General features: G+C 45.8%; 1 protein-coding gene and 1 long non-coding RNA gene across 6 annotated transcripts in view; one reads left to right on the forward strand and one right to left on the reverse strand.

Moving 5' to 3' along the window:
• The window catches only part of ARID5B (AT-rich interaction domain 5B), a 100,358-nt gene that overhangs the window by 28,320 nt on the left and 56,039 nt on the right, over window positions 1–15,999 (forward strand). For all 5 annotated transcript variants that reach the window (XM_062580331.1, XM_062580333.1, XM_062580334.1 and 2 more), the window contains one exon: window positions 10,073–10,303. In XM_062580331.1, the coding sequence (XP_062436315.1) occupies window positions 10,073–10,303 (231 nt within the window). The remainder of the gene's footprint in view (window positions 1–10,072; window positions 10,304–15,999) is intronic.
• Window positions 13,907–15,943, reverse strand: LOC134142709 (uncharacterized). Its single transcript, XR_009958943.1, has 2 exons — window positions 15,707–15,943; window positions 13,907–15,168 (listed from the first exon to the last, which is right to left on the reverse strand). It is a non-coding gene; the product is annotated as an uncharacterized LOC134142709 (long non-coding RNA).

The raw sequence follows: 15,999 nt of genomic DNA on the forward strand, positions 1-15,999 counted from the left end.
CGCAGTTCAAAGGACCCGGCCCTGTTCTCACCAAAGCCTACAAGCCTGGCCTTTTTTTCAGTGAGAGTAGGACTTGGTCCAAGTTGACTTGAGAAAAGCTTTATTTCTCTCTGTTTGCTCCTCACGCGTGTCTCAGGCCATGACTAATGTGCGATGAGATGGGAAAACCTGTGTGAAATTTTCCAAGGGAGTTTTCTGTGTTTTAATAACATTAATGAATTTACTTAACACTTCATCAGATTTTTCAGCTTGCGTTGTTGGGATTTTGGCTTGGGTACTCAGCCTTTTCTTCAGCTCCAGAAGGAGCTTCCCTCAGAAACGCGACTGAGGGCTCTCAAGAGAGTTTCATCCAACATTGACAACTCAGTCTTGCAGAAACCTTTTTGGCACAGGCATCTTATGATACCTGTGAGCGATACCTGTGATATCTAATGATACCAGGGAAGGAGGGGAACCAGAATAAGGTTGTACTGGGGAGCAGGTACAGCATTGCAATGAGATAAAGAAGAGCAAATTTTTGGAAGAAAATATGTGTAGCTAGCATTTTTGTAATTGCTATGTATGTGTATATGTGTGTGTGTATATGTGTGTGTGTGTGTGTGTGTGTGTGTGTATTTTTAAGGAAACATCTTTCCAGTTCTGAGTGTTTGCTCCAAGTCACAGATGTAAGCATTATTACGCTGCAGATGATAACACAAGTTTATCTGTAAAATGCTTTAACTGTGGTTTTTTGCTTCCCAGCTTGGCTTTTTTTCATTTCTGGTCTTTGATTGGCTTCCAAAAAAAGTTATTAGCAAACAAATACAAGGGGCTGCTGAAGCTTATTAAAAATGGTTTCTTTTGTTCATATCTGGCAGTAGACAAATTATCCTGCGCTCTGTCTTACCTGTTCCAGGGTGGAAGGTTACGTGAGAAAATGGCTGCAAATAAATTGCCATTGAATGTTGTTGAAGACGAAGCGTACTGCTTCTCTATTAAGGGCCTCTTTTAAAGCTCTCTATTCAGGCTCCCCCCTACATGTCTCTCTAACACTTGTCTGTTATATTATGTTTGGCACAGAAGGAAACATTAAATAGAAAAGAAACGTCTGACTGCGGTGTTTGTAGACCCTATTATCCCTCTGTCAAATGTCCACATGAGAAGGGTACAGTTTTTGTCCATGTTGATGATGATTTCTGAAGGTTTTACTAACCATCTCTGGAGTGAATTGCTAGAAACAAATGAAATTGAAAGGCATATTTTTGCAGCTTTGGAAATCTTACTTAAATCAGTGTAATGAGACGCACTCAGTAAAATGTAATTATTCTCGCTTCTCCATGTGTCAAAGAAATCAGCAGTATGGTTAGGGAGCGGAGGGTTACAGCGAGCTTGTTATTTTTATACGGAGCCAGATCCTGCTCGCGTGGCGCAGGTTGTAAGCAGCGGGTAACGCAGCTTTTACATCCCCGAGACACCCCGCAAGAACCAACGGGACTGCTGTTTGGGTAAGGACTTCGAGGCGGGCGCGAGCGGCGGCGGCGGCGGAGCAGCGCCGAGCGGCCGCGGAGACCTGCCCGGCTCCGCGGGGCTGCTCGGCGCCCAGGGCGCGTCGCAGACCCCGGGCTGGGTACGTCCCCCCGCCCCGACACCCAAATTCGGTCGCGAGCGCGGGGCTGGGGCAGCCGCGGCGCGGCGCCGCGCGGGCGCCGGGGCTCAGGCGTGCCGGTTGCCAGGGTCTGCGCCCTGCGGAGCTGCTTTCGGGAGGAGGGAGACCGAAAAACCCAGCCGTAGTGATAGCAGTCGTAGCAGCGGCGCCGGCGATGGAAAGGCGCTGTGCAGGGAGAGGTTACGGGGCTTGGCTGCGCTCGTGAAACGGCGTTGGGAAGCGCCTACCTCGAGCCGTAGGCGCAGTGGAGCTTGCGGTGTCTGCAGCGTTACTCGTGTGCCCAAATATTTGCAGGCTCAGGCTTTGCGTGTAAGCGGTGACGTGTGGTTCGGTGCTGTGTTGGATGGTGTTCAGCAATCGCCGAAAACGGTGCATTAAATAGCACTTTGAATTGCAAAGTGCTGGTTCAGTTTTGTCTGTGAGAATGATAACGCTTATTATCTGATTGTTCCCGGAGCAAATTTCACCTCAGGAGAAATTAAATTATGTTTGAATTCAGCTAAAGCAAAGTATATCATTATTTCCTTTCGTTATTAAAAGGGATTTTTTACTGTTTGTTTGTTAAAACTGAAGCAGCTGCCATGTTAGAGCCTTAGATGATATAAAGGCAAATACAGAGAGGCAGAGCCATTTGCAGTACAACTGGCTTGTTTAATGTGATTTAATTCCTCTTCTTGGCCTCGCCATATTACCAAATTGTGTTTTCAGGCCCCCTCCCCTTTTTAATTCTTCCTTCTTTTTGTTATCAGCAGAATTGAAGCTGCTTATCAGTAACCACGACAACCAGGGTAAATACTTGTTTTAAAGCTGATGCACATTCAACCTGAACGGTCCACCCGACCCAGCACATCCAGGAGGACAGGCGGCATCTTCCCCGTCCGTGATCGGTCCCCATTTCCCCCAGCTCCACTTGCTTTAACAACCTAGCAGGACAGTCCAAAGACCTTTTATTTCATGAAAGTGGCTTTTTTGTAGTGATAGTCCCTTGCTGTTTGGTCTGGGATGGCCCGCTCTTACCGCTTGAGAAACAAGGGAGAAGGAAATTTTGGGAAGGAGACAGGCAGGGCTGGTGGGGGACTGGAGGAAACTTGGGAAAACTCTGCCCTAGCCAGGAATAGCTGTGGACGGGGATTTCCACTGGGGCTCTTTGCTCTCTCAGTTGCCCTCCAAGTTGCTCAATGTTGTGGGAGAAGGCCTTTAAGGTCTCTGTTTCTCAGTTTCTCTATCTGTGTAATGGGGATAATAATTTTCATTCATCTCAGCAAAGCAGTTATGGATGGAAGGGTTGTATAAAAGCTGGAAATGACGACTGTTGGTCGCTTTGCTTTGGGGTCTAGCAACACCTCATAAACCTGCTTTCTAAGACATGGGAGGAACCGGGGAGCTGCAGCTAGGAGTAGCTGAATATTGGATCCGGGTATGAAAAAGGATGTTGGATGCCTGGCTTGGAACTTTTCAGTATTAAATTTCTTCCGTCTCCTGCAAAAATTGGATTTACGATTTGAATTCAAAGTGATTTAATGTGATAAATATTACGAGAGATTTGATAATGTGGACCTGCTGTCAGTCATCAATCAACATGCTTAGTTTTGTCCCGGTTAAGTAGGACTAGAAAAAATCACATTCAAATTCAGCCATGTGCTTTAAGCATACATTAGATGGTGTTAGCTATTTTTTCGTTGTTGTTAATGACTGTATTACTGTTAGACCGAACAGTAGTTTCAATCTCCAGTAGGTTTGTAAGTGTACTCTTTCTTTCAAATGTTAAACTAATCTGAGGAGTTCTCTGAACTGCTGATGTTCTTCTGGCAGCGTGACAGAAAACAGAGGGCTGTGGAAGTGACAAGAAATTCTGAGAATTAGTTCTCTGTCCTCCTTACAAGGGAAAAAAAAAAAGAATCTGATACATCCAGAAGAACTCTGCGCATTTTATTGTGCATATTGGCAAAATATCTTTTGCCTTTTGATCAATTTAAAAGCAAAATCAAGCAGGCAAACGTCCATGTAAGAATTACAGGCAACTTGTTAACACTGTCATTATCTGGTAAACATAACTGTAATCACTGCGGTCCCTACGCTGCAACATGTTGCCTTTGTTCTTGATTGCATTAGCATTCAAATGGAGGGGGGTTCTCGAAGCCAGGATGAGCAGCGCCGGTTCTGCCAGCAAAGCAGTATCCCTGTTGTGTCGATAATTTACCAAAATTTATTTAAACCCCCAAACACAGATTTCCAGTCCTGTCTCATGGGGCTGAATCATTATTGTATTTGCATTTATCTGTGCGAGAAATATGATTCTTGTGTTAATATTTTAGGTTTTGTAATTAATTAGACAGCCAGGGCACACCAACTCATGTTACTGGAGCAAACAAAGACTGCAAGAATGGAAAAATAGGGTGGATTGGAAGAGCTGTTTTTTGGTAAACGCTCTCCCCAGATCTGCCCTAATTACCCGAGAGAGGTTGGATAGGTGAGCTGGAGCAAGGAGAAGTGGTTTCACGATGATGATGCAGCTGCCCGAACTCCTCAGCTCTTGGTCCTAGGTCACAGTCACTTCATGCAAAGAAGTGACTTCATGCAAGATGGGTTCCTACCAGAGCTCTTAGCCTGGTGTCTAAGCAGAGGGTTCGGCATGTGAGGTGGTCAAGCAAGGAGCCTGCCATAACTGTCCTGCCAAGGTTATTTCTTTGGGAAGAGCCATCCTCTCTCTCGTAGGAATACCCAGAGATGTGTGTATGGCATCTTGGCCAGCTGTGATTATCTGGCTGTGATAATCTGGCTAATTTGGGAGTATTTGGCAGGCTGTAACTGAGTGGTGGTATGAAAAGGTGTTCTCACTTCAAGATTCCTCTTAAGGATTTTTGAAGTCATAAAGATCCAGTTTCTTCTTCCTCCTCCTACCGACTCTTCCACCCTTCTGCTGGTTCTGTTTTCCTTTGGTTTTTGAGGGGTTCAGGGGTTTTTTTAGGTAGTTTTATAATGCTTCATTTCTGTCTGCTGGAAACCTGTTCCACGTCCCCATGGGATGTTTCTCAGACAGACAGGTTTGAGAGGTGCGGAGCCTGTCCAACCTGCAGTCTTTGGTTTTGATGGATCAGCTGTAGTTGTCTCTGTCTCATCTACACCTTCCTTCTCCAGGTGGTACTGCAGAAGGTCCTTGCCAAGGAGCAGAGTAAGGGAAGGAGAATTGGCTCCTGCCTTAAGAGCTGGAAGAGGGGAAGTTTGTTATCACAGGTGGAATTAGGCTTTTTTATCCTGATGGAGAGCGTATCTGCTGGGAGAGGGTTTTTTTGGCACACGTTTGGACTGTTGCTTTGGCATAGGGCAGGCAATATTGTCGTGTGGGTGAAGTTCATTTCACTCGCCTGTTTGGTGTGCAGGCTCAGCCTTTAGCCTAACCGCAGCCGCAGCTGTTAGTGAAGGAGCTGTATCTCCGGAGGATGGGATGATCCACACGTCTCGCAGAGCAGCAGGATGGAAGGAGATCTGTGCGGCTGGCTACGGAGGGGTTCGCACGACTGCTTCGAGCTGGAGCTGCACCCTTAGGTGAAGCGAGTCCCAGCGCAAAGCGTGCTCCGGCGGGAGGCAGGAAGCCGGTGTGTCGCCCGCTCTCGGGAGCGCGGCTGAGACCCGAGCGCTGCCCTGCGGCGTGGTCCATCCCGTCCTGCGGTCGTAGCCTTGCTTCGTTCAGCCCCGCGAGCCCTACCCGTTTTTAATCCCTCCGGATCCGGCGTGCCTGGTGCTCCCGTCGCTTGTCCTGCGACGATCTGCGTTAGCATTTGTCGGAACAAATGGCAAGCCTGGGACCTTTTAAGCAGGGTGGGTTTTTTTTGTTTTTTTTTTTCTTGGTTTTTTTTTTTTTTTTGGTTTTTTTTTAAGTTAATAAAACCAATCTTCTACTTCTGTTATGTTGAAAGTACATTATCTTTTTATTACAAACCCGGTGCAGCCGTGCCGGCTCTGCTCCTCGGCGGCTTCCCGACTGCTCCGGCTGGTTGCTGGATGGAGAATTACAAAATCGCTCAGGGTGGGGCGTTACCAGCTGACTTACAGTACAGCCACTTCTCAAAATAACCACAACACTGCGGCGCTGATGTGTAATTTACGTCACAGTGTGTTTTTATGAAATAGTTTGTGGCTTATTCATTTAGATTTAGAAACGAATATCTCTTCTCTCGCTTTTTAATCAAGCTTTCTTCTTTCTTCTTTTTTTTTTCTTTTTAGTTTTTTTTTTTTTTAAACTTTTTAATATTTTCCACTCCTCGATTTGGCTTGCCTCCAATTTAACAGCTACAGTGAGAGGAAAAAAAAAGAAGATCTTTTTTTTTCTTCTTTCCCCTGCAGTTTAACTGCAAGTGTGTTTTCCTCTTTGATGTATATACATTTGTGTTAACTGCCGTGGAAGAGATTTTAGATTTGTGGTAGAATACGTTGCAGCAAGGTAGAGCAGAGAATTGATAAAATTGAGGTACAAGTTTGGAATTTTAAACCATATTAAGCGCATGACGCTATTTAGTCTCCTGCTCTAGCACATTTCCTTTTTAAAAACAACTTTCTGTATAATGTCTTGTAATTAGAACAGGAAATCATTGAGTAACTGTAAGAAGAATAAGAGCACTTAAACTGAAAAGAAAGTTACCTTCCGAGAAATTATATTCACAATTTTTTTCCTAAAAATATTTTTTTTTTCACAACACAGTGGTGGTAACGATAGTAACAGAGGTACATACTCCTCTCTGTATCGTCATCGTGCTTATGTTTTCTGGAAGAAAATCATTTTCAGTAATACGAAAAATGAATGGACAGAAAATGGGAAATGCCTAATTACAAAAAACATTCTGTGTCACAACAGAGTAGCAATTAAATTGAAACTTCAATATAATTATCAATAACAGTCGAGCCTGGACGGGTGCCAAGTACGTAAAGTTGGTGATCAGCCTTTATGCGGTTGCTAGGAGCACAGTGAAAAGTATAAAGCTCAGAGAAAGGAATGTCTAATGTAATAAAGTAACAGAAGGTAGCATAAATCATTGCGGGAGCGGTTCGTATTGACATTATTTTACTTAAATTGGGTTGAAACTAGACATTTCGTCTTACAAGAGGAACAAATCCATGTTTCTTCTGAAAAAAATAACTCTTGTGCTTTCTGGGCGGAAATGAAGAACGCGCGTTTCTAGCACAAGCCTAATGCATATTTGGAATCTTTTAAGCAAAAATCTTTAAGTGTTTGTTTCTGTTGGCATCCAAATGCATTTGCACTAATACGATTAAAAGAACTAAAGGGCAAAATACTTGGCAGATTTTGCAGTTGAGGTAATTAGGTACAGGAAGGAACATGCATAGTTTTTCCATCAAGCTCTATAAAATCCTAGTGCGAAGGTCTTTTTAAAGAAAAAAATGCTTACTGATGTTGGGAGTAGATTAGCAATAACATTATAGTCTGATGTTTCTGAAACAAACAAAAAGCGAGTTACGTTTTTGTATTTCTCTGTTCTTTCTGTAAATAGGTCTGGCTCTTGATGGCTTTGTTAGTTAGGAATTTGTGTTTTCAGCAGGCTTGCTTTTTTTTTTCTTTTTTTCTTTTTTTGGCTTTTGATTGCCTTGCATTGCATTTTTTTTTTTTAAAAAAAAAAAAAAAGTTGTACTGATCTGAAAAGTCGGTTCTTGCCTAGCTTCGTTGTGTTTGGCTTTTCACGCATCTCTCTCTTCCTCCCAAAGACAACCTGAGGAGCGCGTGATCCGACGCGGAGGGCAGGCGCTGCCCCGCGCGGGCGGCCGGCCCCTGCCCCGGGCTGCGCCCTCCCTGCCTCCAGCCCTGAAATGGATAAATAAGCGAAAACCTGACATTGAAGGGGATTATTAAAACATGTAATTATGATATAAGCACGGGATTAGAGTAATTTCGGTTGAATCTTCCAAGTGGCGTACTGTAGGTATTATCTTCTGCTGTGCTCGCCCTACTGAAGCTAAAGCTGGTCTCAGAAATCTAGTGTCTTGGTCTAGTAAGATCTTAATTAGAAATTACGTTGTTTTTTCCTGATTGTAAAGGAAGGCGATCGATGTTGCAATCTCTCTTCACAACAGTCCACGCTTTCTGGTTGTACTCATCCAAGATATTTGGCAATATCCACTAAACTCACTATTAAATGGCATGTCTTAGATTTTGCTGGAAAAAAGCAAGCCCTTCTTTGGGCTTGTATGTTATTAGGGATTGGTCTGCTTTGATTTTTCTTTTTTCATGTGGGCGTGGTTGAGGTGGGGGAAAAATATCTTTGTTCCAGGAACTCCCTGTTTGTCTTTCGCTAAACAAATCTTCCATTTGTCCGTTCTTTATTCGCTCTTAGATTTATCTATTGCACCTGGGGGGAATAAGGAAAGGGAAAAAAAATGTGTCGTAAAGTACTTGTTGGAATTGCACAAGTATGTGTAAAAGCGATCCTGTAAAAGAAAAAAAAAAAAGCCTTGGTTTTAATTTAGGGCATGGGTTTGAGTTCACATGTCGGTTGTCAGAGGTTGAAAGTTTGTGTAATTCTGTGCAGTGACTTACAGCACATTTGTCTAGAAAATAATGGTTTGCTGCAAAGGCACCCGGGGCACGGGTTTATATACCCCCTTAAAACAAAAAACCAAAAAACCTGGCTGCATCCTGGCACGACAGAAGTGCTGTCCGGTCAACGGAGCCAGCCCACCGCTGTCTGCCCCAAGGTCTGGAGCAGCAGCAGGCGTCAGGCAGGTGCCTGCAGGGCTCCCAGAGGGGCTGGAGGATGGATCGTGCGCTCTTAATTCCTGCACGGTTTTCCTGATCTGACTCGTGGGTCTCCTAACGAGGAGGAGGACTGCCTGGTTCCCGGGAGCTGCAGTCACAGTCGTGTCGTGGCACAGGCTTGTGGGATGCTCGTTTGATTCAAAAACAAGGAGAGAAAAGAAAGCGTGACCACATCCTTCTTGACCAGGAGGATTTTTAGAATCACAAGTTTTATTTTCTTGGAAGAGCAACGTAAATGCCATTTAATGTGTATTGTAATGTCTATTTCTGTAATTTTTTTTTTTTATACACAAATTGTTTTGATGTCCCCACTTACTTCAGGGGCGGTGGGCGAAGTTCAGAGTTTTCAGAGGTGATGGCTTTCGCGGACAGTACTTCTGAAAAGAGCCCTTCCCAAATCGGCGTGCTGCCGTCGTTTCTTGCAGCGTTGCCCTCGTCTGCGGCGGTGACGTGCCAGGCGATGCGTCCCCTTCCAGAGACTCTGTAAAATCCAGCCGTCTGCGTGCCAGCCTTTCCGTTGCCTCGCGCAGCTCGAGACGAGTCGTGCCGTCGTGTGCAGTTGGGTGGGAGCCGGTCGCACGTTGCTTTCGGTATCGGAAGTGATTTTGACTTTAAGGCTATGAAAGGTGATTTTGGTAGGGGTAATGGGATTAAGTGTTAGACTTTGTCTCCAGCAGAAGAAATAGCTGAGTTACTGGTAATCAGAGTAGAGCAGAAAACGTAACCAGCATCCTCTTGCTTTGCCTTCGCAGGCACTTGTGCTCGCTTACCCCTCGCTGGGAGATAAATGAACAGAAAGAGAAGGGCTGTTGCCTACTGGCTGCATACCTGAAAATGAGTAATTTCTCATATTTGCATCTCTGCTTTTTTGCTGCTAGGTTTCCTGCTGCTTATCGTATGATGAAACTTGATTGTGATGTTTCAAAATCTGCCGCCTTTATGCCTAACATCATTAAACCCCCAGTGCAATGGGAAGGACTCTGCTCTAGAGGGCTTTATATTTTGAGCCTACCTGAAGGCAGTGCGAGCTCTTTGGGAGTCCGGCTCCTCACCAGTGGCCTTTCGGTGACTGCCAGTATCAGATACTTCAAAGGCAAATTGGTAGCTCTGCGCTCTTGGGCGTGTGCTTATATATATTTTATATATATATATATAAAAAAATAAATATATATATATAAAAAATATATATTATATATATGTATATAAAAATATTTTTATGTGTAAAAAATATATAAAATTTTTGAAAGAGGTTAGATGATGTAAAGACTGATTCAGTGAGATCATATAGGGAGATGAGTAAAATGACAGGTAATATTTCTGTCAAAGCAGCAGAGCAGGCAAAGTATGGGGAACGTGTCAGTTCAGTCCATGGGGCAGCTTCCGCCGAGCGGTGTTTTCTTACTCATTAGGGCAGAGTCCTTGACCGAAGGATGAGAGAATGGGACAGAAAGCCAGAGAAGCAGCTGTTTCAATAAGCTATCTTTTTGTATTTATTTTTTTTAAGTTCCTTTCAAAACCCACCATGTTGTAAAAGATTGATCTTGAGAAAAGCCCAAGTCTTTCCCCATTGGCATTCAGTTTTCTGAGATGGTCTCCCCTGTCGAGTTGCAGCCCTTGTTTTTCTGATCTATTGAGGGTAATTGCTTTTTCTTTTCTTCCAGGTGAGGACGATGAAGATTCAAACCTGCTAATTCTCAGCTACCCGCAGTACTGTCGATACCGTTCCATGTTAAAGCGCATTCAGGACAGGCCTTCTTCAGTGCTAACGGACCAGTTTGTTTTAGCCCTGGGTGGCATTGCAGTAACAAGCAAGAACCCCCAAATCTTCTACTGTCGGGATACATTTGATCATCCAACCCTTATAGAAAATGAAAGTATATGTGATGAGTTTGGTAAGTCACTTTGCAGCTATTTTATTTTTCTCACAAGTGATGATGTTTTTGTTCTGCGTAAATGTCCGCTGTTATCCAAGGGGGAAATGGGAACGAATGCTGTTTATGTTTGAAAAGTCATTGTTGGTTCAATGTGCTCACAAATGCAAAATAGCAGAACATCGCTGTGCGTCCCATTGCTGTTGCAGAGCGCTCCTCGACCGCGCTCGCGCTCCCAGGGCCCCAAAGAAATGTCAGCGATCGACTGTGTATTTCTGGCATTTCTGTTCCTGAAATGCAGGCTTTTTCCGCGAGAGCTTTGCCATTGCGGGGAGCTTGGCTTTGCATGTGCAGAGGCACGTCTGGGAGGTGACCTCTTAATTCAAAGGGTACGGAGAGCGCTCTGCCGCTCCCCGGGACTACGCAGCTCCCCGCCGCTGGGAGAGAGCCTCCTCGTCGCTGCCAGGTGATTTAACACTTTTTTTTTTGTCAAATCAGCCCAAGTGGCAGAGGATGTGCTGCTGGAGTATGGCAGGGTACATATTTTGTATTACCCATGGTAACTCCAGGCATGGGTCCAGTGAAATTTCTTTAGAGTGATTTTGTGAAGGCAAGCTTGCAGGATTGGGCTCAGACTGGCAAATCCACAACAAACCGTTACTTTTGAGTCAACAAAAATACTGGTTGCTGGGGGATAATGCAAAAAAAATAAAATAAAAAGAAAGACTTGGAAGTTTAGTCTACTAACACAGTAGTATCATCTTGATTTTTATTTACATTAAGATCCAGCTCAGAATATAAAGTTCAGTTTTAATTAACTATCCTTCATATATGGGAAAGGTTATTTTAGGCTGGAAGGCGTCTGATGAACATACCATCTGTTTCCTGTAGAGTATTTTATTCAGGGTCACTCCTTGATTATAGGTTTGCTGCGGTAGTAGGATCCATGATGCAAGTGTATCATGGAATATTAGTAGTAGATGAATCAAAGCGATGTGGAGTGATGCAGAAACGACACCTTGCGAACCACAGCAAGTGCTTTGTTTGCGCTCCGAAAGCTAACCGTGCCGTTCTCCTGACCTTTGCAAGGCAATTATCTCGTTATCAAACCAGAGCCACAGCAGTCTTTGCCATAGAAATTAATTGTGCATGTTTAAATCTTAGTTTGGTTTAGGAAGCAGATCTTTCAATGCCTATAAATAAAAAAACCCCTGCTCTTTATAAGTTTTTTTTGTTTGTTTGTTTTAATGCAAAGAACGATGCGGTAAAACTTGCAAGCTCTGCTGTGTTAGGAGGGCAGAAACTGGCCAATACATAGTTCGGTTTCTGTGCTGCAGAATGCACGATGTCAATTGTATTTCCTTTGTCAGACAGGCAATGTGCTATTTTATCCCTTTCTTTGCTGGCAGGACAATAAAATGTGCAACACTTTGTTATACAAACAGTTTACATTGATATCATGTAGATTGATGTCACATGGGGAAAGTGATGACTACTAAATCTAAACAGAGGCAGGGTGGTACAGTAGATAAATGGATTACTCCAAGGCCCTGGTATTTATCAGCCAAATCGGAGGGGGAGACCAGTTTACAGAGATGTGACCAAAATTCTTAAAAGGTGCCTAAAAAGAGTTGCAGACACGTTGCACTTGCGTTGGCGAGGGAGAGAGGTGCGCAGAAGGAAGAAGGTGGGGAAGTGTGCAGTTCCCCCATCACCGCCTCAGCCCACCGTCCCCGGCGAGTACCGGGGCCGGGGAGGCGTGCGGGGCCGAGGAGCTCGGAGCCGTGGCGCGGGTGGCAGCGCTTCCTCGGGGACGCCGCTGCTCGCCGGGCGCTCGGGGCCTCTGCCGTCGGCGCCGCGGGGCCCGAGCGACGCAGCCCCGCTCGCCACAGCCCCTGCAAGCGGTTTCAGTGGGGAGAAATGTGTTTTTCCAGGAAGTATTCTCCCTGCTTTTATTACGCATTTGCAACAAAAACATTTTGTTCTCCGGCTCCTTGTCCCCACCCCCTGTTTTTTCCCCCCGTTCTGTGGAGCGAATGCAAAAAAATAAAGCAGCGAGTGAGGAAGAAAAGCAGGTTTTGTTGGTGAGAGGCAAGGTGGGAAATTCTGGTTGTCTGGCATGCCGCCGCCGGAGCCGCTGGCCCCGGCGGGTGTCGTGGCCACCACCCCGCCGGCTGCGTCCCCCGTCCGGGACCGGTTGGGCGCAGCGGGCGATGGAGCAGCTTCGGTCCCTCCGCGGCCTCGCTTTATTTCTGTGCGCAGGCTAGACTTCACCTGTGCATTCCTGTATCTAATTGCCCGTGCTAATTGGCATGTGAAAAAACCAAACCCCTGTTTCCTCAACCTCCCCCTTAAAATAAAAAAGAACATTTACTAGTCGAACGTTTTGTTTCTCTTAACGCGATATCATTGGGAAAGACATTTTTCAAACTCCATTTGATTTATCAGCCGCTGTGGTTACTGTAATTGAATAACTTTTGTAAATGCATATAATTTACTGGTATTGCCGTGCGGTCGTACATACTGCCTAGAAGTGACAAAATTGGGGTCCTAGTAGCTGTCGCTCCGGAGCGAAGAGCTCCGGCCGGAGCAGAGCTGCGGGTCCAGGCGTGGTCCAGCGCCGGACCGGAGGGTCGCTGGGCAGGAACCGGAGAGCAGAGCCGCTGCGGGAGGCGTCCCGGCACTCGGCGTCGCAGCCGGAGCTGGGATCGCCGCCGCCGCCGCGCTGCCGCCTTTGCCGGGTGAGCACCCGGCGCGAGGCGGTTTCTCGCGGTGCCGGTGCCGGTGCCGGTGCCGGTGCCATGCAGCCTGCCCGCTCGAGGCGAACAAGGCAGCTCGTCTTCTGCTTCCCGAGCCCGGGCTTCTTGCAGGAGCAGGAGTGTGAGGGAAAGCAGAGTCGTTTATTTCTTGTCTATTTTCTAGATCTGTTTGGTAAATTTTAAATCATCTTGGATTACTTTTATAGCACGCTGGGTCCAATATGCTGTTAAAAAAGCTGTTTGGTCCCTAGGGTACCGTAAACACTTGCTCAGCCCCAGAAGGAGGTTCAAAGTTTTATTTTTATGTGTAAAGGCCAAATTTTTAGAAAACATTTCATACCCAAAAGTGAGAGAAGTGCACCGTGCTAGGGTATTAATATCATCCTTTCCTCTGAGAAATGAAACTTCTCTATTTTACCATAAAAAGAGCGGCGCACAGAGAAACTGCTCATTGAAAAAACGAGGTGTAAAGGCATGGCGAGCCCCACTTCCCTTCTCAGCCCTGCGCCTCGCCGAAGGCTCGCGGCGCGGGAACGATGCCGAAGGCGGCTTTCTGAGCGGCGCCGCCGGTTCCCGACGGCCGTGCCCTCCCGCCCGGCGCTGCCTGGGGCAGGAGGGCAGGCTGCCGAGCAGAGGGGCTTCCTGGGGACGGGGAGCGCCCGGGGGGACCACCGCTTCCGGCACGGCTCAGATTTTGCCTTTGCTTTCATTATGCATCTTAGCTTAGCAGAACTTTGTGACTCATAGATAAAATTAGTTGTTTAGGGGAAAAACATAACAAAACAAAACCCTGGCATGTAAAATGAGGCTTAAAAAAAAAAAGAGAGAGAGAGAGAATGTTTCCAGTGTAATGAAATGCAGAGTCTTCCTGTTGGTGACATTCTTTATTGAGTCAAAGTTGACTTTTCTTTTTAAGCCATCTCTAGTAAAAAGGTTGCACTTAGGAAAGAAAGGTATTTTTTAATGTTTTTCAGTTGTGGTAAAGCTTCGCCGTTATTGCCATTCTGGCTGCTTGCAGGATCGCTGACATCAGTGAAATTCAGCAAAGGTGGGAAGACCCTGCTCCCCTGGGCCTCGGTCCCCTCGTCTCGGGGGCTCTGTCCTCCTGCCGTCAGGCAGGTGTATCTTCAGTCCCCTCTCCAGAAGGTCTGTGTGGGGATGTCCCTTCCTCTGGAGCAGCCGTAGCTCAGTCTCCAACAGCAGCCAAAAGTGGACGGTGAGGGGGTTGCATGTGTATTAGCCACCCTGCCCAGACTGGCCAGTAGAAGATACTTCATTGCACCTAAGTTTGTAGTAATTTGATCAAGTTGCAGGGATATTTAATCAGTTTAGTGTTAGCTGTGGTCATCTGCAGGATCTCCATCAATGTGCCTCATATCCCTTGCCTTGAGAGCAGCATCCGGCTGGCAGAGGTGCAGGTTGCTCACCAGGCTGGAGAGCACTCTTCCTACCTGAAGGAGCGTGCTCTGCTTCTGTGCAGTGCGTTTATTTAATTTTATTTGAGAATTTTCCATTTAAGAAAGGGGCTCTAGGTGCTTTTTATTTATTTGTTTATTCCTTCTCCTACTTTTTTCAAACATTGCATGTATCTGCTTCTGGGAACAGCCCTGTGATGATGTCCCAGTTGGAGTGCGCAACGGGAGAGGAGATGTTCGTGTTTGCTTGCGCACCAGAGGATGGCGGGAAGCACAGCGAGCCGGACGGGGAGCTGCCGGCACTGCTGTATCCTCGCTCATAGGGAGAGCGAAACTGCAGGTTCTTCTCCTCCTCCTCAGTGCAGAAAATGGAAGAGGCCTCGTGTAGACCTTAAAAACGTACTCCTCTTTCCCGGTACCATTTTTTAAATTCCCGGTTTTCAGGCTTCTCTGTTTCAACTCAGATGTGACATTAGGGCGGGTTCGGTGTTGGTGCAGCTCTGCTAAGACTAGGACTTTGGGGCGTTTAAAACCAGGACGTGAGGAGTATGGAGGCCTTTCGGTGGCGGGATACTGGGACCTCCTCGCCTGGAGCTTTACGGTGGCATCTCCAGCAGTCTGAAAAATATGCAGATCTTTTCCAAAGCTCTGGGTAGAGTGGCTTAGCTAAATATTTCGATTTTAACTCTCTCAAAACAAAAACAGGACATAGCTGTAGGGGAAGCAATGATTAATGCATAATCGTGCTATATACAATATACATAGATAAATGCACATTTCTTCCTCCCTGCCCACCCCACCTCTGCAAGCATAAGCTTTTAGCTTGAAAAAGAAAATCTGGAAATGTTCTGGATTCTGGTCAGACCTCTTATCTTGTTAATCCAACTGTAGAGTAAGATATTAATGATCCCCAGATGTTGTTTATAATGATTGATTTTTCAGTTGTGAAAAAATACTTGCAGTTTTTTTAAACAATTGATATTTTCTAGTGTGCTCTGCAGCATTTGAATAAAATGTCTGAAGACAGAGCTGTTTGTATGCCCAACATAATTGCTTCTGTTAAGTGATTTCTTCATTCTTAACATTTTTAGCTCTAATTGCTTTTCCCCCATACATCTAAAAATAAATATTTGCAAGTTTTGCATTCTGTCACTCATTGAAACGCATAAAATATTTGTATACTCCAAGCAAAAAAGCCCTGATAAGGGGTCACATTCTGTCTCACTTGCAGTGGCGTAAATCCAAAATACCTCTCTCCACTTCGGCGGCTGTTACGCAGGACTTTCACCAGCTGGCCAAGAGCAGCACCTCGCCCAGCGCTGAGAGCGCGCCCTTAGGTGGACGTAAACTAGTGCGTGCAGGAGTGAGATAAAATACCTTCCTGTCTGTAAGGACTCGGTAGAAACATCTGCAGTCTGGGGAGGGCCGCGGCGCACGCCCCGGGGAGCCGCGCGGCCGGGCAGCGCCGGCGCGCTGGAAGGAGAAGTGGTTTCTGTCCGAATACGGTCACATTCTTCTGAATAAACCCACTCAAAAAGGACAA

The sequence above is a fragment of the Rhea pennata genome, chromosome 7, assembly GCF_028389875.1.
Source record: "Rhea pennata isolate bPtePen1 chromosome 7, bPtePen1.pri, whole genome shotgun sequence".
In the NCBI taxonomy this organism is placed as follows: Eukaryota; Metazoa; Chordata; class Aves; order Rheiformes; family Rheidae; genus Rhea; species Rhea pennata.